The sequence below is a fragment of the Takifugu rubripes genome, chromosome 12 (genome assembly GCF_901000725.2).
Source record: "Takifugu rubripes chromosome 12, fTakRub1.2, whole genome shotgun sequence".
Lineage (NCBI taxonomy): Eukaryota > Metazoa > Chordata > Actinopteri > Tetraodontiformes > Tetraodontidae > Takifugu > Takifugu rubripes.
Genome location: NC_042296.1, coordinates 6450582 through 6477251, shown reverse-complemented (window position 1 = coordinate 6477251; position 26670 = coordinate 6450582). Strand labels below are relative to the sequence as shown.

General features: G+C 48.8%; 1 protein-coding gene and 2 long non-coding RNA genes across 4 annotated transcripts in view; 1 reads left to right on the top strand and 2 right to left on the bottom strand.

Moving 5' to 3' along the window:
- The first annotated feature begins 3886 nt into the window (after positions 1-3886).
- khdrbs3 (KH domain containing, RNA binding, signal transduction associated 3) overlaps positions 3887-26670 on the top strand; it is a 59756-nt gene continuing 36972 nt past the window's right edge. Inside the window, exon 1 of one of the 2 annotated variants that reach the window (XR_003890346.1) lies at positions 3887-4411. Coding sequence is in view for 1 of the 2 variants with exons in the window: in XM_003969082.3 (XP_003969131.2) it covers positions 4321-4411 (91 nt within the window). In the remaining variant the exon portion in view is untranslated. The remainder of the gene's footprint in view (positions 4412-26670) is intronic. The other variant, XM_003969082.3, reaches the window with a different exon arrangement.
- Positions 12045-16291, bottom strand: LOC115251811 (uncharacterized). Its single transcript, XR_003890348.1, has 3 exons — positions 14481-16291; positions 14284-14404; positions 12045-13739 (listed from the first exon to the last, which is right to left on the bottom strand). It is a non-coding gene; the product is annotated as an uncharacterized lncRNA (long non-coding RNA).
- On the bottom strand, positions 22238-25143 carry LOC115251810 (uncharacterized). Its single transcript, XR_003890347.1, has 4 exons — positions 25126-25143; positions 24829-24935; positions 23516-23686; positions 22238-23276 (listed from the first exon to the last, which is right to left on the bottom strand). It is a non-coding gene; the product is annotated as an uncharacterized lncRNA (long non-coding RNA).

The following is a 26670-nucleotide window of genomic DNA, read 5'->3' as shown; positions in this document are numbered from 1 at the left end:
TGCGAGGCGGTGCGCGTGTGTGTGTGTGTGTGTGTGGGGGCGCCCGGGGCCTGGGTGTGCTGATGCTATCATAGTGTCATTGTTCTGCTGCTTAATCGCCATGGCTAATGACAGGAAATGAAATCACCCATTGAAGAGCAACACGCGGGGTAATTACTGCTGTTGACCTTGGGCCTCTCCTCGGTACGACGGCTCTCGCCGCACACTCACACAGTCACGCTGCGCTGCTCTCATCGTCCATTTTCACGCTTTTTACCTGAAGTCCTCCTCTTTTGTCCTTCCTTTTTTAAAATCCCTGTTCCAAATTCATGCGGCCGCAGAAAAAAATACATTATTGACCTTGAAAATACATCCGACTCCACGACGCACACATTCCGGATGAATTCTTCTACCTGTTGCTGCGCTTTAATTCTCCCCACAAATGCTTTTTCCAATGCTCGTTTCTTCCCATTCCAGCCCGGTTTAATGAACATTTGCTGGGCGTCAGCTGAAGAAGAAGCTCAAACCAAGGCTTCAAAAAGGGATGCGGCCGCTTGTCCTCCTGAGGAGACGAGCATGTTCCGAGCCTGCATCTGCTGGGGAGGGAAATGTTGACACCTGCAACAGCGGGTCTCCTCGGATGCCCCTCTGCCCCCCCCCCCCCCCCGTCTCGACCTTGGCGGCACCGCTGGGTGCCATTGATTTGTTTACCTGTGCGCTGCTGACAGCTTCTCATTAGGCTTCTGTTGCGCCGCACGTCCAGCGGAGGAGACCAGAGTCGGCGCTTCCCCGCCGACCGCGCGTGATCAATGTGGCTGATAGATCGGCGCCGGCAGTCTAATTCTGCTGAATGGCTGTTTAACGGACGCGAGCGCTCCATTTAGTTGCGACAATGAGGTGCCTTTTGTGAGGGTGGCACCATTGTGGGGCCAAGGAGGGGGGAGGAGGGGGGAGGAGGGGAAACAAGGAGCTGAAAGAAGGGTCGATGGTGGTTTATTCTTTAGTTGTGTGGAGTTTTGAAGGTCTTTGCAAAGTGGAGGGAAGGTGTCAAAGGCTAACACTCCGCAGTTGCTGCCAGAAGTTTGCATCCAAATTTGGGGACTTTCGGGCTCCCTAACAGAGGTTTCAGGCTCGGCTGCACACCACCGCTGCTCTTTACTGAAAAAGCTTCTGATAATTAGGCAACGCTTCCAACTCCCACTTTGGTTTCCAAACCACAGCTGGATTCAGCTTCATCACGAGGTCTTCGATACGATGGTGGTCACAAGGAGGCAGTGTTGCCACTCCACAGGCTGCTGGACAGGCCCACTCTGCTCTAAGGTGTGAGACTCCCCCTGCAGGGGACAGGATCACGGGACAGAGTGACAGCAATCAACTCCAGGCCGCCTCGGAGGCTAATTGGCCCTCAGGTGACCGGGCCCCCAGGGACCCCTGCGTGACAGGTTTTCCCTTTAAATCAGTTAGGGTTTCTATCAAAGAGGAGCCTCTCACACCTGATTAGACCCGCTGATGTTTTCAAACAGAACTTCAGAAGACAGCAGTGCGCAGATGCTGTTGTGCATGTAGACGACTCTCTTAGAACTAATGGTGCTGCGGAGAACCTTGGAGGGGGTCTCACAGTTTCAGTTTCTGGTGGAACCTTTCATTCGTTTTTGGGTTCACCATCAAGCTGAACCTCAGCATGTGTGAATGGTTTCTCCTAGAAACCCTTTTGACACCTTACTGGTTTTAATCTAGAACCATCTAGAGCTGAAAATGCCCTCAGGAACTGTCTCATCTAGAATCCACCGGTGAGATCCCATTAACCCATTGGAGAAACCTTTTGGTTCGTCGGCGCTTCACCCAGAACCCACACAAGGAGAGTTTAACGGGGAACATGCCTGAGAAAGTTCTACCAGGACTACCTTTGAGTGCTTCTGGGTTTTTCAGGGTTAATGACCCGATAATTCCTGGTTCCAGGGACAACAGCTCAACACAACAGCTGGCACCAGTGTTGCACCAAGTCATGGCTTTAATCCAACAACAACAACATCAAGTGTTCTGTGAGGACAAGCCCCAAACCCTTACCGGTTCTAATCAGTACCTTTCTTTCCTGGATTGCCTGTGACACCCTGGGTGCTGCCAAGACTCCCCAGCTGGAGCCAAAATCAGATTTAATGGGCTGAGACGCCAACAGGCCTGAAAGCTGGCAGCCGTGATCAAAATGAACCCTCTGTCAATGGACCATCTCGAGTTTTCCTCTCTGAACATCCACCAGAACATTTGTCAGAAGTTTCCCTCCGATGTATCGGATATGGCGGCGATCTTGAACCTGCGCCTCTGACGTCACGAGCTCGTTTCTACGAGGACAAAGAGCAACAGATGGTAACCGTGTCCACTAATAAGTCTCTCTCCTGAATTGGAGATTAGTGCATTTGAGCTGTTTTTTAATGGTCTCTGGGAGAGATTATCAGGCAAAGCTGATTCATAATGCTTTTCTCTTCGTGGTAAAGCGCCTCGAACAAGAGCTCAGAAACAAGCAGAGCTAAATAAATCTGCAGCAACGTCCTGAACTGCCACGTCCCACGAACGCGACACATGAGCGTCGCTTGTCCTTGGTGAGCAGATCGGAGGCCGTCCTGCTAGAAACATCACGCGCATTTTAGCCATTTTTAGTTTCCCGGCTTGCTATTATTATTTTATTTAAAAAAAAGTTGTTTAAGGAAAAAAACCAAAACACACCGCCGCATCATTAACACCCACGGCCATGATTCCAGAGCACAAATCAAGCTACAAAAGCAAAACAACCGACAGCACCCTCCAAAGTTCACGGAGAACGTACAGCTGATAAATATACATAAACCCATCTTAGCTTTTGTAGCCTCGGGGTCACATTTTCTCCAACTTATTGAAACCGAAAGAAGGAAAGGAAGGAGGAAAAAAACCTCTCAATTATATAACCAGCACTGATCAGCCTACAGATAGCCACCCACCTGGGGCTACTTCAGCATCCTCCACAAATATTGATAGAATTCTTATCTTTTTTTCCCACATTTTATGACACTGAAGCTACGGATGCTATATTTTTCCAACATTTAGCTCCCCGAGACTTCCACAAAGGCGCTTTTGCCTTGATTGTAAGCTTCCGGGAAGCGCCCGGCTCAGTGTCTGATAAGGCGGGCGTGCGTCGGCTGGGTGAAGTAGACAGCTGTAACAGGGAGTGTGTGTTTTCTGACTTAACTTATTCATAAACATGCCCCAGAGGAAAACACGCCTGACCTATGAGAAGGTGATTGGATTTTTCTGAGGCGTATTGACATGGTGTCCTAACAATTAAAAGCAAGACAAGGAGTCATGGTGTCACAATCAATCGCTTAAATGAGGATACAGAACAATGAGGTAGCCTCCTGAGATATGCACTAGCTTATGGGCGTGACAGTGCATCATTTGTTGCTCCATTTGCATTTTAAAAGTGAAATATGCTGCCAGGTTACTCTTTAGAGAGGATGGTGGGCAAAAAGATCAGGTGGCTACACCAGGACAACGACAAGATCTTTAAAAATAAAGTCTGAAACTTGGGAAAATCCAAATCTCTAATCTGAGAATCTGAGAGGTTAAATGACAGAACTCAAACCACTGCGTTAATGGACGTGATTGATAAAGTTATTATAACATGCAGCCACTGGTGGAGGAGGGATGGACCAAAATCCGGACCAGTTCACAAATTTAAAGCTTCTGTCCATTCCGTGTAATTTTGCATCTTTTGCAATCTTTACTCTGTGTAAAAAGCGCCAACTTTGAAAATGATAAAAGGAACACGAGACGTCAGCCCACCTCCCGAATGTTCAAATTAGAACCGTGACCTCATCACAGCCGCCGTGCACAGTCGTGAAACGTGAATCTGAACTAGTTGATCATTCATCAGCAAACCCGAGCAGCGTCCCCGGGCTCAGCAGCAGCACCGCGGACAGCTCCGGCGCGTCGCTCCGCCCCTTTCCCGCCGGCTGGGGGAGCCAATAAGTGGCTCCTCCGGAGCTCCCGCACTCGCTGGAACGGAGCCACATCGGCACATCTTCGCATCCATTCAGAGAGGAGATCGGAGAGAGGGAAGCGAGCCCGGCTGTGATGCGTAGCGGGGGTCTGTGCGCGCTGAACGACGCTCGGATCGGGATCGAAGCCCGCGGTCACAGTTAGAGCTGCTGCGTGCGCCGCCGCGGCGGAGGGATGCTCTTCTAGCGCCAGCGGTGTAGTCACCCATCAGTGAAACACCCGGAGCCTACTCGGACCTTTTTATGTGTTTGAAATTAACTCGAATTCACCTTTGAGTCGATTCCTTTTGGAGACGAAGCAGTGAAGCCCGCGATGGAGAGCGAAAAGTACCTGCCGGAGCTCATGGCAGAGAAGGACACGCTGGATCCGTCTTTTCGGCACTCCCTGCGGCTACTGGAGCAAGGTAAAGCAAAGAAATAAACGAGTGAATACACGCATGAAATAAGGGATAAAGTCAGCCCGTGGCGGGGTACTTCTGTAAAGGTGGAAGGTTCGGTGATGTTCTGCCGGGAACATGACTCCGGAACCGCCTACTCCAGCCCCAAAATACAGGTCTGTGGATCTCGGTGTCCTGTTCGGTCCCACTAAAATAGGCTTCTGTCCCCGGGCTGAGGCGCCACTGCAGAGCTTCGGGGCTCATTGACAAACTTTCATTTAAAGACAATTCTTTGACTTTCTTGTGTTTTCTGCAGCAGCTGGAACATGAGACCCAGAGGAAGTCGCATCAAAGTGACCTCCGAGCACATTTCCGCGTGCGCAAAGCGGCACTTTTTCGAGCTGCAGCCCCACGTGTGAAATGTGGAGATCTCGCTGTCATTCAGGTGCGCGTCCCCTCCTCTGGGGAGGCGGACGTGGCTGAATAGAAGCAGAAACTCAGACAGGTTCTCATTAATCCTCCCCGCATCCTTGAGTCTGGAATCTTGAGTCGCCTCCTCTGAAGCGGCCCCGCAGCGCTCCCCGTGTGGGAGCTGTGCCTCCCACCACCCCCGCTCCAGCACCACTCTTGAGCTTTGTCTAGTTTGTTTTTAAGGAAGCTGACGAGCAGCTCGCCCGTAAACCGTCTGCTTGTGCTGTTACTAGTCCCAGCGAGTCTCCAAACGCGGCTCCTTCCGGGCTGCAGCAGCCGCGGAGAAGAGCCTGGTTTCAATTTAATGTTGTTTACTGGTGGTTTCCCAAAATGACTTTTCTATGTCACCTTCCGGAGCCGCATAGCGACTCTGGGGGCTCAGACACTTTCGCTTAATTCGGCGCTTCTTTAGGAATGAAAGAAAATAAATCGGTTGAAAATAATTGGAAGTGACGCCCGGTGCAATTCGCGCAGGTGAAATAAATATTTCATTTGCAACAATATGGAGCTGCGATTAGAGCAGCCTCACTGAGAATTATTTAGGAAATATTGAGTTTCTCTTGCTTCAAGAGGGAAAATATTAAATGAATATATAAGGGAGCGTTTTCAGCTTTAAATCTTTCTCTCTGATAATTTACTTTCTTATCCTCAGACTTATGAAACTGTAATAGATTCATGCAAATATGATCATTTATAATGTTTTCACTGATGCCCGAGTTATAATATTTACAGTATCAGGAGCGGCACAACCACAGGTTTGTTTTGTACATTTACTTCCTGTTTGAGCCTTGAGCTCGGTCCTTAAATGCACCAGAAAGCCAAAAGTTTTGCTCAGCACTTTTAGTAATCAGCAGGCTAAGAGGTCATATCCCATAAATGTTGATTTAAAGAGGTGTGACATGATTTTTAAACTGGCTGAATGGAACAAAACTGACAGGATTCCTCATTTCAGTTGGCTGTCGACGTCGTTACGGCTGCTTTAAAGGAGCTCTGTGATGTTTCCTGGATTTGGAAACTGTCTTCTTGGCAAAATGAATCTGTGACATTTTCTGAAATAAGCAAAAAAAACCCCCAAAAAATCAAAACAAGTTTGGTCGGCCACAACTTCCAAACTGTAAATACTCTTATCTGTGTCTAGCACGGCAGATGGAACGTGATGCGGCTTAATAGAGCCCTTCTTCTGCCATCTTGCTGATGAGTTCTGGACTTGATTATCCGACTGGCAGGGGAGGCTGGGAACAGAGCTCCAGCGGCTAGACTTGCCTGCGTGGAAGCGGCAAATATGAGATTAGCGCGTGCCTGCAGAGAGTTTTCATTCAGCAGAAAGTCGAGCGGCATTGTGATGGGAGCTCACGGGCTGTTTGATAAGCGGAGCTCTTCTCCCAGTAGGACGACATCGCTGCCCCAGTGATGGAGCTCCTCACTACCAGCAGAAACACCGGAAGCTAAAATAAGAGGCAAATGGGACCTGAACCCACGTGGGGGAAAAAAATAAGCATCAGCAAAATGAGACGGAGGCATGAAGCCCCTCCTGTCGTAGCATCCGTGCTAGCTTGCAGCACGGATGCTACACGGATACTACGACTATTATTGATTAGTCTTTTCTGTTCATTAGTTTGTTTGGGATGTGGCGGTGCTAAATGCAGCTAACGCGCCCGTCTGTGAGCTGTTCCAGCTTGTGATTTGCACAGAATCACAGGCTGTAGCTGAGACGGGGTCCAGCCCGGCCCGTCTGGACAGAACCCCTGAAAGGTGCATCGGATCGATCCTGGAGTCGTATCAATGACGAGCGAAGGAGATTAAAAGCAAAAGAAAAGATTGCCGGTGAGATGGAGAGAAAGGATTCTGTGTGGGAGCCCGGTTCTGTGAATGTTGCAGGACCTCTGGTCCAGTTTGAATGTCCTGACCTCAGCTGCAGCACAAGCTCCGCATCTCCGTCTTTAATTGGAGGCTCCGCCGCAGGAGTCCGGCCTGACGGGTGCATCAGTTTAAGGGCTCCAGGAATCTCATATGCAAAGAAAAACAATATTCTAAAAGCAGCACCATAAACACACACTATTGTGTGTGTGTGTGTGTGTATCATTAATTCCTACATCTCATCAGCAACACCAGCATCTATTTTTAGCCGCGTTTGGGTTTTGCCCCGAGTGAGAGCAGAAGCGAGCGCTGGCGTCCGATCACAGGGAGCCGGTGGTGTCGGGGAGACAGTGCTCGGTGGCGATAATGATCTGTGGATCTGCTGCTGGCCGTCACGGCCTGCTGGGGGCTCCGGCCTCCACCCCGCCCCGGGCCAAGAGCAGACTGGTTCCGCTGGAAGATGGACTGTAAGAGGGCCAGCCAGGGGGGGGAAGGGGGAGCCGGGATGTGTTTGGTCAGATTTAGGAGGTTTGAGACATTTTCATTTAAAGTGTTTTGTACTGAAGAAACATTTCGTTGTGGTGTCCTGCCGCCCCCCAGGGCTGAGATGTTGCTCTCACTCTGACACTTGGACCTCCAGTCTGGGAGCAGAACCAGAGTTAAAACCAGCATCTGTCAAAATCAAGAGCTGAACCATCTTCATTAGCGTCGGTGGACCCTGAACTGGGTCTCCGGCTCCTCCTGGACTTTGATTTAAAGGGCACCTTAATCAAAGTGCTGAACTCAGAGAAACGAGTTCATCCAACAATAAAGTGAAAAGATTTGGGATTCAGAACTCTAACTGGGACTCTGGTGGTTTTCATGGCGCCGCTGAGCAGATCTCTCATCTGCAGACGTGGGTTCATTGCTGCCGCTCGATCAGCGGCCATGCAATCGCACCGCCACATTGCAGAGGGTGGCGCCGCTCCGGCCTCGGGCTCGGCCCGCTGATGTTCCGTCGGAGCTGTCAGACGTCCGCGTTCAGCCGGCTGCTCCGGTCTAAACGCTGCATTTATATTTAATCCTGCGTCTTCCTCCTGCACCGAGGTGTCTGCTACACCCATCCAAGTGGGGCTCAATGAACGCCATCAGCCCAGGCGGATTAAATAATGCAGGCGGCAGGTGCTTAGATGGGGGGGGGGGGGTCTCCAGCTTCTGTGTTCCTGGTCTTTTTTAAATCTTGATTTGAAGAGTCCATATTAATGTTTGAAACACAACTCCATCGATCAGCCGTGTACACTTGGTGATGTAACCACAGCTAAAGCCCGCTCTCGGCGCCCCCTGGTGGGAGGGAGCACTATCATGGTCCTACTAAGCCACCTTCTCATGACGTGAAGCGTTTCTAGACAAAAACATGTCAGGGCTGTTAAATCTGGTGACGGACAGGTGGACCTCTGTGAGGTCATCAGACAGTTCTCTGCTAGTATCCAGATGAGTCTGGGTCCTTCAGGGCGAGAGAGGCTTGTCTTACATCACCTATAGAAGCATCGATATCACTGTATGGGATGGTCATCTGTCCAGGACGGGGCTGACCGGGATCAGGCTGGATCATCTGGAAAAGATGAAGGAAGCTCAGGTTGTTCCATATGGATGGACCTCAGGACTCGATGTACACGTGTGCGTGCTGGTCTGAAGTCCTTGTTCATTCATTTTAACACAGCAGAAAGCCTCCTTGTGTGGTGGAACACTTTGATCTGGGCCTCGCGTTCTGTCCCAGATCTGTTGATATTCGATTCCCTCCTGATCTGCCCGCCGCCGCCCCTAACCCTCCCCTCTCCTCGCTCCTTTATTTATGTCGTTTTTGTGTGGTTGGCGCCTCAATAGAGTGGATTGCACTGGATTAGCTTCTCCGCCTTCTGACTGATCCGATCCATTTTGTGTAATCCAGCTCAATTTAATTATGTTTATGGTTCCACCTCGCCGGTGCAGAGGAGCAGCGGTGCACCTCTTCGGAGATAAGCCTGGGGACCTCGCGCCTTTGGCTGGCATAGCGTCTGCCTGCTCTGTAAACAGATGGCGTAAAGCACAGACACTTTGGGTAAATATCGTGTTCTAATATGACGGTTCTGAGGAGCCTTTGATTGTGAGGGTGACACTGGGGAGGGGGAATAGCAAGGCTACAGCACAGCGTTTAGCATTGTCTTCATCCTGGGACGGTAAAATAATCTGCCCTTCTCCAAGTGTGGAAAGAGCTCTGTGGAGTCAAAAGGCTGGTTCCCTCAGAGATGAAGGTGTGATTCTGCTCCTCTCAGGATTTGGGGCTTTGGTGCAGGTTTAATGTCTGGAAACCTTTTGCCATTTAATGGATTTCAGGGTTTTCGGAGCAGTGAAACAATGCCAGAGACCCATAGATTCCATAGGATAAATCATTCTTGAATGGGTTTTTCTATTGAACCATTATCTCCTCCTTCAGTTGGAGCCACCACAGTTATTAGCCTTCACTGTCCTGTTGTCGCTGCTCCCTGATCTCTTTAGCAGGATGATCTCCCCTCAGATGTGCTAATATCACAGCCTAAAACTTGTTTTCCACCTTTGTCCTGCACCCTTCTTAGAGGTTATCCTACATCTGAAAAAAATAACCATGGTTTTGCTCACTACAGCACAGGAAGATTCTGCATTTTCAGCACCAAAGTTTCAGAACCTTTACTAAAAAACCCAAGAAATGATTCTTCTAGAAGCCCGAATTGTGTTCCGAGTGCTTCTTTTGTGGTGCAGCCAGCTGCCGTCTGCCGGTTCGGCAGGATTTAAAATCAGATCAACAGTAACATAAATGGTGATCTGAATAATTCTGCTTTAGCTTCAGCAGAAACGTTGCAGCGGCTAAAAATCCTCTAATTTCCTCTGGAAGCCTGCGCACCTCGCTGGAAACGAGCGTGTGCTTTGGATGCGGACATGAATCTTTAATGAGGGAGGCTAGTAGGATGTCTGTAAATGAAGCGCGGTGAGCTTTTTGGATTATTGGAGTCGGAGAAATTTATCTCGTAACACACTGAGACAGGAGGAGAGACGGGTGCCTGTTCCCCAGCAGCGCCAGGAGAGCCTTCCTCACCTGTTTCTCTATTTAAAGAGACAGATATTAAAGCTTAATCATGTACCATAATGATGCGTTTCTCTGTTCTTGAGGTGGTCTATCAGAAACAGGTACCGTAATTTCCGGACTATGAGCCGCTACTTTTTTCCTACACTTTAAACACTGCGGCTTATTCTACAGTGCGGCTTATTTATGTTTTTTTCGTGGCGCACTATCACAACTATTGTGAATCAGTCATTTTTACTAACCCTCATCAACATGGAAAATACTAGAAGAAAAGCATATGATGCGACTTTTAAGTTGAAAGCGATCACTCTGGCGGTTGAAGAAGGAAATTGAGCTGCCGCGCGTAATCTTGGCATTACGGTAATCAATGGTGAGAAGGTGGAGACGCCCGCCTGAAGAACTGATCCAAAGCAAAAAGACGACAAAAGCTTTTAGATGTAAACATCGAATGTGGCCCGAGCTTGAAAACCTCCTGGAAGACTGGGTGAACACACAGAGAGCAGGCGGCCGCGGTGTTTCCACTGTACAAATCAGACTGAAGGCAAAAGCAATCCCAATCGCCACCGCCATGAAAATAGAAGATTTTAGAGGTGGGCCATCGGGGAGGTTTAGATTGTTCAGTGTTTGAGTAAAAAAGCATAAACAACGTAATTTGTGTGTAGCTGATACAAACGTATATTTCACGGTAGCTGCATTACAGACACCGTTACAAAAAAAAATGTTGCTAAGTGGATTAAATTAAAAGAAAAGTTGAAAAATCCTGACATGATAAAAATTGGATTCAAGGTCTCTGTATAAACATACAAGGGAAAAGAGCGGCTGTTGTTTCTTACCTGTCTGTCACTCATCAGTGACTCGTCTCTTACGGTAATAAAAACATCTACCGTACTGAGTGTTTTCGATCTAATTTTCCATATTACTACGTGGGACCTGCGGCTTAAAATCCGGTGCGGCTTGTAAAAGTACAAAATTGATTTTCTTTCTAAAATTAGATTGTGCGGCTTATAATCAGGCGCGCTCTATAGTCCAGAAATTACGGTAGCCTTTAAATTAGTGCTACAGATGTTTAGTGTCTAATTTAGCATCACAGGCTAACCGCAAACGAGGGGTCAAACCAGGAAATAACAAGCAGCCGGTTAATAATGTTTCCCTGCTGCAGGTTGCCATCCGGCCGGTGGCTGGCGTGTGACGCTGTGCAGAGCTTCTTGTTAACGGCTGACCCAGGAGCGGTCCAGTAAGAAGCCTGTTAAAAGTCTGACCTGGAAGTGGATCCCTCTCTTTCTCCTCGTTAGATCTGTGTCTCCCATCGTTAGTCCACAGAAAGTGTTTGGAGCGTCCATGGAGTCGGTTCTGTTGCTGTCTGCTGGATCAAACACAGACCTTTGCAGCCCAGAGAATGAGCTTTTTTTTCAGGATGCAGAGACCTTTTCAGTCGGGATACATGACAATATTAAGTCCTATTCAGCAGATAATCCAGGTTTAGCTGCTTAAAATGACTAATGATAATGGTTTGTGTTTATTTAATGAGGCCAGACGTTCGGATGCTGTAGGTGGTCCAGCACAGCGCCATCGATGTGGCTGTTTTTAACTGTAAGGCTACACTGTTGGCTAACAACGGCGTAAAACTTCCCATGTTGTTTCAGAATGATGACGGCCAATCAATCCTCTTAAATATCCCCCTGACATGCTTGTTTGGAAGAGCTCACCTCTGCTGATGTTGTATATTTATGGACTTTAGGAACCAATCATGGTGCTTCGACTGTAGCCAATACTGTAAATCCCTTTGACGACAGTAGGACAGGTATGTGTGTGTGTGTGTTTTGCCAGCTGTCTCCTTAAAGTGTCTTTAATAAATCAATTCTGGGAATATTTCAGGACATGTATTCTCTGAATAAAGCAGGCGGCTCCAAACGCTGCAGTCTCAGTCTCGGCCACGGTCGGGCAGCTCATTCATTAGTGACGGGTTCACCAGAACCAGCGCTCGATGCCGACCTGTCATGTGTAATGCAACTCCGGCACCGATGATGGTAATTACCGCCAGCGCGCAGGCCACACAGCCGACGCCTTCCAGGCCGACGCGTCGATGCGACGCTGGAGAGGTGAATGGATAAAAATCAAGTTTATAGATTTGTGGTTCTCACGCATCCTCACACTCCTCGGGAGGGCCCGGGGGAGGGGGGGGGGGTGTTAATTGGTGTCCGAGCGGGTCCCGTGTGAAGATGGAGCTGGTTGATACGTCGGGTGGGGGAGGGGACTGGTCTTCACCCTCTGTGGTTGTCGTATTGACAGCTCCTCGTCCTGGAGGAGCTGATAAGGAGACGGGAATGAAGGAGACGTCCAGGGGAGTGGATTGCATTTCACGGCCGGGAATCAGAGCGCAGGGTTTTTTTTAGGGCTCTGACTCGGGTTGAAAACACGTCAGAAAACCTGTAACTTCAGGATCAGCAGGCTGCCAACTGGGCCTGGTGCTGGGGCTTTTGGACCAGCACCAGGCTCCCATCTCTGTCAGCAGCATATCCTGGCTTAAATGAATCATTATCCTGGACATGATTCCGGAATCCTGCTGCGAACATCCCAGTGTGCAGAAACTCACTGCAAACCAGCCGGAACAGGTCTGATGTGCTGATGAATGAATGAATGTGCAGCTCGGCAGCGTCCAGGCATCAGATTCTCAATCAATATGTATCGGGAACCGAATACGGGGGGGTACCGGCCCGCGCTCATCCGACCCCAGAGTGGAGCGGACGCTCCCCGCGTTGGTCTGGACCATCCGCTCCCAGCGTAGGAGGACAGATTGCAGCGTGCGCGTCGTAGATCAGTTGGCCGCCCCGGCGAGCTCCTCGGGTCGCCCGGTGAGAGATAATGGCGACTCCTGCTGAGAGGGAAGAGCAATGTAGAGGAACCACCTTCTGCTCCTGCGAAAGCTCCGGTTGTTGCAGCCCAAACTCCGAAATGTCGGATCCACCACCAGCACAGTTCCCTCACAGCGAGGTTGTGGGGTTGATTCCAGCCCGCTTATTGCGTAATCCCGCAGGAACGGTAGCATCTGGGCCCGCCGCGACCCGTGGACGCTAATCAGCTCTGTAGCCTTTAACAGGTTCCTCATTTATTTGGGCTTTTTATGATTCCTGCTCCCAGGAAGAGCGCCTCCCGCTGCCACCTTCTCCAAACTCACCTAGCGTTCTCCCCCTCACACAACGCAAACAACCCCCCCGGCGCTGGCGCTGGCGCCTGCCTCATTATCATATTTATTTAAAGTATGGTATGACCCATTTCACTGCGAGGCGGGTTCCTCCCGTCATGATTGAGTGGTCCCGTGTTTAAGGGAAGCCTCCGGAGACGCTGCCGTGCATAATGGGAACATTACTGGTAAGCATAGTCACATTCATGTCCTTGTGGTTAAAATATAAAGGGGGAAGTTTCGGGTTGCCATGGCGACGCGCTTTCCGATACACTCAAACAAAAGAGAATAAAACTCCCTAAACCTGCAGCCTGTTTAACGTGTTTGCCCAGCAGCCGCTGATGTGGTGGACGGAGCGGTGGCGGCGGAGGGGGAGGCTCCGCCCCCTGTAATGTGGGCGCTCTAATGGACCGCGTCTGATGAACGGCCCCGATCGCGCCAATAAACGAGCCAGAATCTGAACGCCGGTGGCTGAAGCGTCAGGCTGGTTCCCGATGGCCGCCATCGGTAATGGATGATTAATGGCGGGCCGGCGATCCATCTCCGATCGCACTTATCGAGTGGTTTCCATTGGATACGGGTCTCCGGACCGGGCCGCGTCCGGGCCGCATTGATTTGCTGCTGGCAAATTTATGGTTATGCTTCCTCAGTTTGTACAAAGGAGAAGTGGTTGTTGTCTCTGCCAGCGTGGGTCATCGACTTCCTGCAGATGTGAGTGCAGCAGCAGGTCTCCGGGCCCCCGGGGGCCCCTGGGGGCCCCGCGTCTCCTCCTGTGAATGTCAGCATTGTTACTTTATCCGTCTAACCGGGCGTGACCTTCTCCTCTCTTTACATTTAGGAATTAATAAAAGGTCGCGCGCTGGTTCTGGAAGGGCTCAACTGGTGTGTGAGGATGAAATGAAACCAGCTAACGATGAGCTGATTAAGTCCAGAACCCGAGTTACTGAGCAGAACCTAAAGGGAGCAGATTTTACTGCAGCTGTTTCCCAATTCAACTGTGATTTCAGTTTAATCATAAAATCCAGAGTTTTAAAGGCATTTAAGAACAAAAAAGAAATCTCTCTCATCCAAATCCCCCCCCCCCCTTATAAACTGGCATTAAAATTGGAAGTTTCTCATTTTGTTAAATTGAATTATCACTTTCTAAGTTTTAAATTTAAACATTTCTCCATGTGTAAATACTTCCTAATTAATTAGTAATTTCCCTATTGCTGGATTTTTGGGATCTAATGCCTGTGACAGCCGATCCTAATCTCCTCTGCGCTAAAGCCTTGACCTTTGACCCCAGCGACCCGACCTCAGCTCCGGCTTTACCTTTCGATAAAGTTCCCTCTTTGTCCTCTTCAGATGACCAAGATTTCATCTGAGACAAAGAACAAAACATCACCACAGATCTTCTGGGACCAGGAGGTGGAGGAAGGAGGATCTGATAGATCTGCTGTTGAAAACCAAAGCATGTAGCAAAAATAATCATAATGTTGATTTTACAGTGTACAACCTCATTATGTCACCTTAGCATTGTGCTAACGGATGTTTCTTCTCCCGGTGGGCTTGAAACGAGTCCAACTTTCTTTTTCCTGAAGTTCCACTTGGGTTAAGTCTTATTTTCCAGACTAATGGGATGTTTGGAAAGAGGAAAAGTTAGCGTGAAGAGTTTGTTTCCATTTACGTTTCCATTTTATTGTCTCGTATTCAGGCTCCGGCTATGGGAACGTCAGGCCGCTTCATCTTTTCCAGACTAAAGAAAGAGCAGTTTTGTGGAAATGGCGCTCAGCTACTCGGGGTTAGCGTGGCGCTGTTCTCGCGCCGCCTGTTGACGGGCTACCTCTCATTGCCCGTTATCAGCAGCTGACGTTTGTGCGCGGATAAAAAGCCACGTTGAAGTTTAGTTCTGAGATTTTAGCCGCCGTCGGGGTGAACAGCAGCAGCGGCCGGTTGTCTCCACGCTCACATCGCCTCGCTAATGATGCCGCGTGGGTGGCGGCGGCTGCAGGACCGTTCACACGTCTCCGCCGTGGTGCGAGGACAGATTCTGTCCTTCAGAGGCGTCGTCTGCTCGCTTCGCACAAACTGTCGTCCCAGGAAGATGACACAGGAACCGGCTTTGACGCCGACGGCGGTTTTCAAAAGTCGCTGTCAGACAACGCAGCCGCGACCTTAAACAGCTTAGCGTCCTTAGCGTGCAGGTACTAATTGGGCAAACGGTCCCTGTTATTTCACATCTTCTTCTCTTGAAGTCGGTCCGATGCTGTTGTTGTTTTTCACTGTTCTGGTTGCCTGAGCGAGGCGGCAGATGACAAGACGGGAGAGAAATATGGTTAGCATGTTTCATGTGACACTTCAATTTCCTGTCTGTCAATCAGTGCAGCTGCTGCAGCTTCCTTATTGCTCTGCTGGGCTAACGGCTCCTGATAGATCTGCCTCTCCTTTAGCAGCAGAGAGGTGTAATTAAACGGGAGGGAATTTAAATACACGTATGCTAACGGCGATGGCACACGTGCATCCAGCACACGTGCAAGCGGCGCACCAGGAACCTGCTGCTGGTGAAAAAAATGATCACGGAATCAAATTGGCTTTGCAGTCAGGGTTCAGCTCTAAAATGACCAGAAAATCTGGAGTTTGTTTAATCCTGCACGAGCCGGTCGCCGCGGCGTCGGCTTCCAGAATGATTGTCATGAAAACGTGGCGTCCTGAAAGGACGGCCGGCGGCGTTGCTGAGTCGACAGCCCGGCTGTGTCCTGGAGTCGTCCATTAGCTGTACCTGCCCCTTTTCTCCGCAGGATCCCCACAGCGCTGGAGGAAGCCAGGCATGTTTTCATCTTCCTGACAGCCCGGCTGCGGCTGCAACCAGGGGAGATGGAGGTTTGTGTCGGGCTGCACATTCTGCCGCATTCCTGTTGGATTCTCCCAGATGCAGACGCGCGGAACAATTTATCATCCTGAAAAATAGGGCGCCGACTGGAACGGCTACGGTTTCATGTGCTAATGTGTGTCTGCCATCACATCCTAGCAATGACAGGGAGCTACACGTTAGCATGCGTGACTATGGAAACACCTGCAACGTTGAGGACCTGGACAAGTTTAGCAGCCCAGAATTCCATGTTAGCTTTTGGTTTTGTGCTAGTTATAAGGTGCAGCAGCCTTAAATGTGAGCTACCACGTTATCTCAGTTGCTAAATAAACTGGTGATCAGGAACTAAAAGCTGGAGGTAACTGCTTAAGTTGATCTCTCCCTGGAGCCGTGTGAACCCCCCAAACGGTTCTGCCTCCAGATGCTCCCAGTACAGCAAACTTTAGCTCCCTATAACAGAGCCATCACGTGCGCTTTGCTGTGGATGCGGGGCCAGAACGCTCTCAGAGGTGTGGAGGAGTCGGAGCACCAGCTCAGTCTTTAACGACGGTGACCTGCACAAAGTTTCCCACCCACTCATGTCAGAAATATATTCAATATGTCTGTTTGCCAAGAACCAAGCGAGACGGTCAGAGAAAAACTCTAAAACCATCTTTTTAGTTGATAGACTATTTCCAATTTTTATTTTTCGGCGCAGTTGAAGCGACACTGTGTTCACTTTTTGGAAAAAAGCCATTAAATTTTGAGAAAACAGAAAAGCTTTGGGCTAAACAAGATTCATTTCTGTTCAATACCTCCCAGCAGGCACTGGGGCGGCGCCTAAAGCTCAGGTCCCCTGCATTGGTCCCTTTCTGCTTATTATCTGCATATATTAAAGATTTGTTGTTTTTTTAACTCATCTGCAATGTTAGAAAAGCTGAATCATCAACTTGATGAGCCAGGATTCATTATTAGTCTAATGAAGGCTCCTGATGATGTCATCGAGGGGAACTTCCCTTGGACGAGCTTGTGTGTTCTGGAACTGCAACATCCACGTTTAACTCATAATGGTGAGCACTTCCTTGGTTCCCTTTAGCAACGTTTTCCCCCCTTGTCCCTATTTTTTTGGTCTTCATCGAGACTTCCGTCTGCGGCTGCATTCATTTCCTCCATGGAGGTAAAGTGGGCGGGGCCGCGGGGCCACAGGTGCTGCTGTCCCCTCCAGTGTGTGGTCGATAATGAGACTGGGGAAGCGGTATGAATAACTCTGGGAACTCTTTTTCATTTCCTTAATCTCTGCCCATAGGCCAGTCCTGCAACACTGGGCCATTATTTTCCACCAGTTCTGCCCCACTTGATCACGTCCGTCACCTCCTGTGGGGCATGATGGGAAAAAAAGATCCGCTGCTGGAATGAAAAGCTGGGAAACTCAATATTGTTAATAAAGTGGGCAAACAAATCTCCTCGTTAAGCTGTGTGGGTTGATTAAGTGCCGACATGGTGCTTTTGAGCGACTGGTGCTCTCAGACTGGCGGACCAGACGCAGGACGGCGGCTAAACGTGGCTGCAGGGCGCTTCGGCGTTTGACCAAACACAAAAGGGCTCCTTCTTTCCTTGCCTGGGCTTTCACTGCGTCCTTTACCACTGGTCGCACTGGGAAGTGCTGGGCAGCGCTCGCCGCGTGACTCAGCTAATGCAGGTTGAGCCACGGCGTCGCTCCAGCAGCCTTGAGCGAGGTTAAGCACTCACCATCGATTCAATCACGGAGCGGCGTTCGGCTAGCGTCTGCTCATGTCTTCTGAACAAGGTTAATCAGATGTCTCGACGCTGCAAAAGCTGCTTTAAGGTTATTGGTGGGCTAATAACACAGTAATAACAATGGCAACACTCTTAATAACACTCAGTTGAAAATTAGTGAGAAAATTGCTTTAAACAGAAAAGACGCAGCATGCTAACTAAAGTGCTAGTAAGAGGTGGCGCCTGCTAGCTTTAGCAAGCTCTCCCATATGATATCAGACATTGATGCTAAGATTGAAGGTTTTATGCTTTGAATATCTGACAAACCATTTTGCTTTCTCTTCGCATTAAACCACCCTCGTGGGAGACTGTTAGCCCATTAGCCTCGGCGGTTACTTAAAGCTTGAGAAATGATACACAATAAGCACTTTGGATTAAACAATCTATTGATGAGACGTCCCGGTATGCCGCATTAATGGACGACCATTTAGGACATTTTTCACCAAAATGGTCCGTTGCAATTACCCAGCTGTTATGCAAATGATGCTACAATTATTTACCGACATAATTGTTTCATCTATAATTTAACAGCGCTCTCGCCTCAGGGCTTATTTTAGGAAATACAAAGAACGAACATCTCAGAGCGCTTTATTTATTTTTTCATCCTGTTGTAATCGCGCCTTCCGAATCGCGGTGGAATATTTCCTCTCTGAGAAGTCGGAGTCATTTCTGAGGAAGTCCCCTGGTTTAGTGGCCGTGACGTTGTTGAAATGTCAAAAGGCGGTAAAATCCAAGGACTCACCCTGTGTGTGTGTGTGTGTGTGTGTGTGTGTGAGTGTGAGTGTTCAGCGGGGAGGATGGGGGCAGATGGGGTTAATTTGGGCTCTTTTGCTGCCGTCCATTCCCACATCTCATCACTTATTTAGCCAGAGTGCTCTTGAGCAGAGCGACCTTTGGCGTGGTCCCGGCCCAAGCGGCTCGAGTCGCTGTCGTCCCCCCAAAAACGCCTCTGAGAGACAACGATGATCGGCGCGATCGGAACCCGGGGGTCCACGTGCCGGAGCCGCGGCAGCGCTCTAACCGACAGCCAGAGGACGCCCATGAAAACAATATGGGCTTTTTTCCCGGCAATTAGTCTTGACTGAATCGATGCTCGGCTGGATTGTCTTGTTTTTCAGCGTCGCTGCCGACTTGCGGATAATGTCGGGAGTGGGAGACAAAGTCTTTCCTGTGAAAACGATATCAGACTTGTTTAGAAAATGATCTTATTGTGGGAGTTGGTTGGAGGGGGGGTCCGCTCAAGTCGACCGCCTGCGGTAGAAATGTAGACTCGCAGATTAAGTGGCTCAGCTGCATGTTCACCTCCATCTTTGGAGACATTTCAATGACGATACAGGCCGGGGCTTTGTTAGCGAGGGAACTGGGGGGCGGCGGTGTCCATTTACCCAGGGGGGAGCGGGTGTAATCCATCAGCCCAGCCGGCCCCAGCTGCCCACTGCTAACCACCCCTCCACGTCGCCTCTGGCTTCCCTCCTCCCGCATCATCATCATCAGCAGCCTCCCTCCGTCGCTCCCTCGCCCTCCACGCTCAGCGCGCAGCATTAGCGTGCGCTAAAAGCTCCTCTGCATTTTTAATGATTTATTATAGATGATCATCGCCCACTGCTAACAATAGCAAGAGGAGAAAGCATGCAAATATTTAATGTTAACTGCTGCATTATATACCACACACCTACTCTGCAGTACATACTGTTCAGTGCTGCTATTACACTGCTAAAATATTCATTATCCCTCAAGGCTCCATTTCAAAAGCATAAGAAAACACGCAGATGCTTTATTTTTTTTAATTTGCATTAAAATGACACAGCGATGGGAAGCTAAATGCTAGGTAATGACAGTGTGGCTCTGGCTGGGCAGGAAATGACATGTTTCATGATAAACATGCACATTCTGCATGTGTTGGCTGTATTTGAACCTGGACTCGCCTTCGAAAACTTAACGAGCAGCTCCAAATTGGACTTAATTGTCTTGAGGCATTAGTGTGTTTGCAAATTCAAGGTGCAGTTCACACTGCTGCTGATCAAGACCACTGCAAGACTAAAAAAAAGAAAGACAACATTTCCATCTGATTAAAATGTGCTATGAAAACACCACGAGGCCAAATTTAGCAGGGCCGACTCAAAATTCATAACAATCCACGTGTTCCGGACTTGGATAGAATCATATTTAATCGACGGAATATGGATTTTCCCTTCAGGACTTGGAGGTTTGACTCCGCCGTGTTGTTCTAGTCTCTGTTGTTGGACCCGATTCAGATTGCTTGGACGTTATTCAGGATGAGCGCATCTTTCTAAATGATCCGTGAATCTGATCAAAGCTCCCCGAGCCACAAACACCAGGTTTCATCACCAAATCCGAGGCTGGAGGCTCCCGCGTCTGCTCTCATACGGCGTGTTTGTGGCGGCGTTTTCACCAGAGTCCTTGAGGCGCCAAGGACCAATTTAAAACACCTCATCTTGGCACCTGATCAGGTGGTCGCTGGGTGTCGGGTTCTGGCTTCTTTTTATACATTTCCATTTTCACCGCTGCTTCTTTTGCTGCTAACTAGCGTAATCAGTCAGCCTAGAAAAAACCAAGCTAACGAAATAAGCTCTTCGATTGGGTGAGTGCAAAAACAAACTGCCGGTGACTGTAATTCCACTCTGAGAGTGAATGATTCATGGGTGAATCAGTATCTAAATATGCTAACGTGCTAGCTCATTTTGGCTGTAGTTCCCGTAGTGTTCCGCAGCCGTGCATTCAGAAGCTTTAAGAGAGAAAGTGAAAGGGAACAATGCTCTCGCTGTGTGCACATGGAAATAAGAGAGCGATGTGTCTCAATTTCATCTTCATTCAAAGGTATCGCTTACAGTAACCCAATCTGCAGCTATGGGACGCCCAGGAGGCACTGAAGTACGTTTCTCTGCTGTCCAAACTGTGTTGGGAGCTGTGAGGAGAACACGCGGCTAAAGGGAGGAAAGATTCCCTTTAAAATGCGATTTATTTATTCATCTATCTTTAATTTAGAAGGCCGATCAGGAGAACAGCAAGAAAAGAAAAATCTCCCTCACAAGTCGGGTTATGTGAGGGGCGAGCACATGGCCGTATGAATATTTGATCGTTAAAGTCATTTTCATCTCCGTTTGTAATTACACCTTTGACAGTCATGTGATGGGGGCGCGAAAGAAATGTGGGAAATATCGCATCGCTGTTTAATTAGCTAATTAGAATTTTAGCGCGTATATCTGTTAGCGGAGTTGCAGAAGAAAAAAGTTCATGGACTGCAGCTTATGGATGTATGCGGGAGAGATGTGCAGTTAGCAGCCTAATGATCTCCGTTTCCTCCTCCTGGGCTCGGAGCTTCATCACGGCTTCGGCGGGGACGATCTGTCACAGGGCAACAGGAGGAGAAATGGAGCGTGTTCAGTAAACACAAAACGGAGCTGTTGGTTTTCGCTCCCCCGCCGAGCCGAGCCGACGGTCAAAACCTCGGCGCTCGTCAGCGTCGCTAAAGTGGACGACTGAGATTTGTCCCCCAGCAGCATGTCTGCCGAGCGGGGCAACTTTGAGAACATCTGCAGGAGCCAAAGAGCGGGTGGAGATAACGATCCCTGAAATGACCAAAGCACCAAAGAGGGAACTATGGTCACAATCGGACACTTGTGAGTCCAGGTGCTTTGATTGGAGATTGCGGGTGTTGCTGGTGAGGTCAGCAGTTAGTGCTACGTGCTGTGGACACCCTCCAAAAATCACTCCGTCAGTGAAGGGGGCTCGGGTTAACCCCTTCCCTTCCTGAGGAGGATCCCCTCTCACCACTGGATGCCAAAAAACTGTTTCAAATCTTAAATGTAGCATTTATGCAAGAAGCACAGGCAGATACGCTCGTCGCTGTGGCAGGTGAGTCCAACAAGCTCGTAGGAATCAAGCGTAGCTTAGCGTAGCCGGGCCAGGACGTGGTGGAAGCAGCAGTCGCCCTCCCGGAGCCTTCCGAGGCTCATTAGGGCCTCCCTCGTGGCCGCAGGATTCGGCACGCTCCGCTCCTCGGACAGCGGAGCCTCCTTTGGCGTTTCGGTTACGCTACGTCCCGTTTGGCTTCCACGAGGATCGATTCCTTCTCGTGCACGTGTTTTCCTTTGCTTATGTGTTTCTTCAGAGCACTTCAGTACGTTAAATTCTAATCCTGTAATACGCAGGCCTAAGTAGCCGTTTGCTGGCGGCTATTATGAATTCTTTAAAAAGGCCCATTAGGTGCTCTTATCTGTAATAGCGTTCTGGTGCTAATGCTTCAGAGAGGTCGGGGAACGTGAGGAGGTGTATTACAGTTAACTATGAGGGTCGGATAGTGTTATTATTACATTAGGCCATTATAGGAAAGCAGACCTCGCTACCGATTTATTACAAATGTTAATTAAACTTCCGAAGTCCTTCCCCTACAATCAGCACGACAGTAGCTGTTTCCTCAATTCTCCGTCCTATTGAAATAAAATCTGGCTTCAGATGAAGAAGCTTTTACTGGAGCTCCTACACAACCTTTTAGCTCATTTTCCATCCACTCCTGTGTGAGAGACACCACAGAACGAGAGGAAGAGAGGTTCAACGACCAGAAATCCCATAATTATTTAATGTGGATTGTGCACAATAGCGCCCCCCTGGTCAGGGGTGGCTAGAGCAGAAACCTTTGTATTAGAAGGTTCTCCTGATGTGACATCGTTCCAACCCAACACGTACGTGCAAGGTTACGTGATGGACTTCAGTTGTGTTTCCTCAGAATTAAGAGAGCAGCTGTTGTGACCCGGGGGGGTGGGGGGGTGGGCACGTTCGCTGCCATAAAACCCCCCTGAGGGGACTTTTAGAGCTGACGGCAGTCGGAGGCTCCCCGGTAAGAATGGAAAACCAGATTTGATTTGCAGTATTGATCCTTTTTGTCCCTCTTTAACTGTTTGACATTGTTTCATGGCGGCGAGCGCCGAATATGATCGAAATGATGCGGCGCAGCCGAGTCCACGGAGCTCGCCGGGATCAGGTCGAGGACGCGGAGCGGACCGAGGGCTTGGCCAGAACTGTCACGCTACCGACGCTCCAACGGATGTTTCCTCAGTGTGGATGTTAATCCCTGTTTCCAAGAGCCTCCAACTCTGTGTGTGTGTGTGTGTGTGTGTGTGCGTGTGTGTGTGATAAAGCTGAATGCTTTTAAGAGGCACTTACATGCTTTCAAGCATTTGTCTGCCACTTTAATTGACACCCGACGAGTAATTGAAATAAAAAAAATGGCGGAGGTCTGCTCATTATCGGTTATGATGATTCAGTGTATTTTGATAATGCAGCCTGAGGTTTGGATAACGACGTACATTAAGCCGTGTCGTTTTTCATCTTTGCCCTCACGCCCCCCCCACCCCCCTTTCATGGCCTAATGACTGTTTTATGGGAAACTTCATTAGGCAAACAATGTCAAAACCGATAAACATGCGCTGGTTCTAACGGAGGGCTGAAGTGGCCTCGCCGTGGCCCCGTCATGTTTCCATCACCACAAAAAAAGAGCCTGAGTTTAGTTGAGTGTGAACAGACAGAGGATTTATAGCTAATTAAAATGTGACTTATCTTTCCTCCGTCCTCCGTGTTCATCTGGACACACAATCCTCTGTAGCGGCGGTCTCCAGATAAACTAATGAAGAGAAAGCGTTCCGGTCGGCTCCGCGGATCCCTGAACAAAGACGGTGATTCATCCGTAATCTGAGCGCGGCGGCACTAAATGTCTGGTGGCATTAGTGCGATATATCTGGATCAGCCATCTTTTATTGAGTGTCAGGCTTGTGGTCTGGGCCTCACCGGCAGAATATTCACATTATATGTTATTTATTCCCATAATGCTCAGCGGTTTCCGTTCACATACACCCCGACCCCCCCTCCATCTGTGGGGCACCTGGAGCACGGTGAGATTACCTTTACCACCAGGACGGCAACCAGACGACATCCTGTTCCTAACGATGGAGACGAGGGGTGCAGGGGTCAATCCCAGGGGGTCGTTCCCAGGGGTCACCGGGTGGGACGTGGGAATCCATCCCAGACAGGTGGGAAATACATCAGTGAATCCATCATCTCTGCACAAAAGATCTGGAAAATAAAATGAATTATTGGTCAAAGTTAAGGTTAATGTTACTAAAAGACATCAAAACGGCCAAAATCAAGAGGAAATCAACAGGACGAGGGCAAAGTTTAGGGAAAAGGTGTGAAAAAACGTGCATTTGTTGAAGTTTGGAAACTTTTTGTCACTTCAAAAATCCAAAAATGTGAGGGAGTAAATCTGTTGGAGTCCGATCGTTAATGTCTCGGGCCCGGCAGCAAACACGGAGCAATAAACAGAACCGGAAAGGAACCTGGAAGCGTTTCCTTGGTCGATATCGGCAGCCGTGGTGGGTTTGTGGTGATGGGCTGTGAAAGATGCGTGTTCATGTGGCAGCTAATGCGTGTTTGCAGTTTCACTTCATCGCTCGTTAAATCTAATTAATCACGTCTGGTTTATGTTTTGTTTGTTTTTTTTCCTGGGAAACCGAACGGGGGAATAAATAATGACGACGTTGCACTGGGAGGTTTGGGCTTCTGAAACTTCAGAGCAGCAGAGTTTTCTAATGTATTGTGTGAAAGCTAAATATTTTATGATCAGAAATACATTGAATTATGTATGGGAGAATACTATTGACCTATATGGGCTGTTTGAGGATCAGACTCCTCTCAGATTCAGCATTTTTGCCTTTGGTTTTGCCTCCAACAAGAAAATTACCGTGAGTTTTGCTGAAATATTCATGATACGTGACTTGATAGGGCAGAGATGACAATTACTTTTTTGGACTTTGGCGTAAGATGTCGCCGTTAGCTTTAGCCACCGATATTTAGCATGCGATATCATCGGGTGTTGATCTCAGGCAGCTCCTCGTTAAAATATAACGCCCATGCAAATAATCGGTCTCTGAAATCTATGGGATTCTGCTAAAAATGACATTTCTGACATTTCAAATCTGTACTATCGAAGGTAACAGCTCAAACTCCGCCCCTTTGTCGTAAAGCCTGGCCAATCAGAGGGCTCCGACATCTTGCGGCTAATGTTAGCCAGTAGAAATCTGCAGATGTGAGGATGCAGCAGCAGTTACCTGCTGTGTTCCACCTGTGTGCTCTTCAAACCCCTGACATCAGCGTATTGGGCTATTTTTTTTTAAAACTACATTATTCATTTTGAAAAATTCTGGAAAAGTGCTGACCTATTACCCCTCCAAAAAGCTCCATCTTTGACCGGAGGAAGATGCATTTGCTCCAAAATCCCCTCCAGCAGAGACGAACCCGGGCTCCCCGGAGAGATCCTGGTCAACTGAAACAAATGTGATGATTTCAGCCGACCAGCACCGTGATGCCAAATGGAGGAAGGACAATTTGGACATCTTTGAACTCGTTAGACCCTTCGAGGTTTAAAGAATGCACGCTTGTGCTCTTTAAAGCCCCCCTGGGGCTTCTTAAGATGGCTTTGATGTTTTTACCCAAACCTGATAGTTGCTACTCACCCTCGGGATGAGAGGAACATTCCTAAAGATCCTTTTTTTTTCGAGGTGAAAAATTCTTTTGTGTTTGTCTAACTCGCCATTAGCAGCGAGTTTGGCGGATTAGGATCGTGAGTTGCTCACTCTACGGAGATCTGCTGAACGGGGCCTCTGACTGGCTGGATGTATTTATGACGCTTCACAGGCCGGATGCTGAAATGAAAGAGGCGCCACTCGAGGGGCTCTCCGTCTTAATCCGTGGACATTATCTCTGTGCTGTAAGCGGGTCTTGGCTCGTTACCTCTCTGTAGAAAGCCAGGCTGGCAGGGTTGCAGCCAGAGAGGCAGAAAGGAAAAAGGAAGGAGGGAGGGCCTCGCCCGGCTCCCGAGAATGTAATCTCCAGATTAGGGGGCGAGACGAATTCCTGCTGCCAGCCTGACCTTGTCAAGGCAACAGAGGAGGCAGAGTGGAATTGAGATTTCAGGACAGTCCGAGCTGAGCCTTTTCCTTTTCTCTTTTTTTTAAAGAGCGTTAAGAGTTTCTCTTTCAAGAGGTCACCGCTCCGACACCGTGACTCACTCTAAATGTGTGTGGTCACACTGGCGGCACATGTGAAGTGTGTGTAGCAACTGTTCCTGGTGCCGAATCAGCGAGCAGCCAGTCCTCCTAGAGCAGCATTAATGGACTAAAGCGACTAAATCACATCAAACGAGCACATTTAAAACTGGAAACAATCACTTAAGCTCCAACTCAAAGCTGTTTTGTTGCTTTGAAGCAACACTTTGAATCAGATTCTATGTTTAGATTTATTTAACTGGTGTAAATAAACTTAACTACTTAAGCGCACAAACATCTTGGCTGCTTCTCCTTTAGCTAGCCACTGTTAGCTGCTACGATTACTTGCACGATGTTAGCTTACGGATGGGATACGCTAAATAACAACACATAACACTAGAGGCCGGAGAGGTTGAAACTCAATGTCAGGAGCGCGCTGCTAAAATTGCGGCTAAAGTGAAGCTTCGTATTCACGGGCTCAGACTGCGGCTTTATCGGCTGCTGAGGCGGGAGCGAAAACACGCTGCCTCCATCATGTTTGCATTCATCATTTATTCAAGTGAAGAAGCAGCCGTACCGGCTCAGGCTGATGCTTTGTGTTTCAATTAAGAGCTGATAAAATTCATGGAATACATTCAAAACTCACCTGTCACCTCCCCCCCCTTCATTTCTGGAGAGAACCGCGTTGCCTTGAGAAACATATTTAAAGCAGAGCAGCAAACAGGACTAAAGGAATCAGAGCGCGGTGCTGCGTGATTGGAACCTGAAACATTTCTTCTCACATTATCCCGTGAAAATGGCAAATGTTGGCTGTAACTGCAGTCAGTCTTTATCTCCTAGAGCAAACACCCTTCAGCCTCTGGCAGTGACATAAATACCTGCAGGATCGGACGCTCACGTGTTTTCTGTCTGCACTAAAAAGGGTAATTGCGTAGCCCCGCTCTGCTCTGCCACTGAAGGTTTATTTAAAACGGCGCCCTTTTCCCACCCTCCTCATTCGCAGCCTCTGTAACC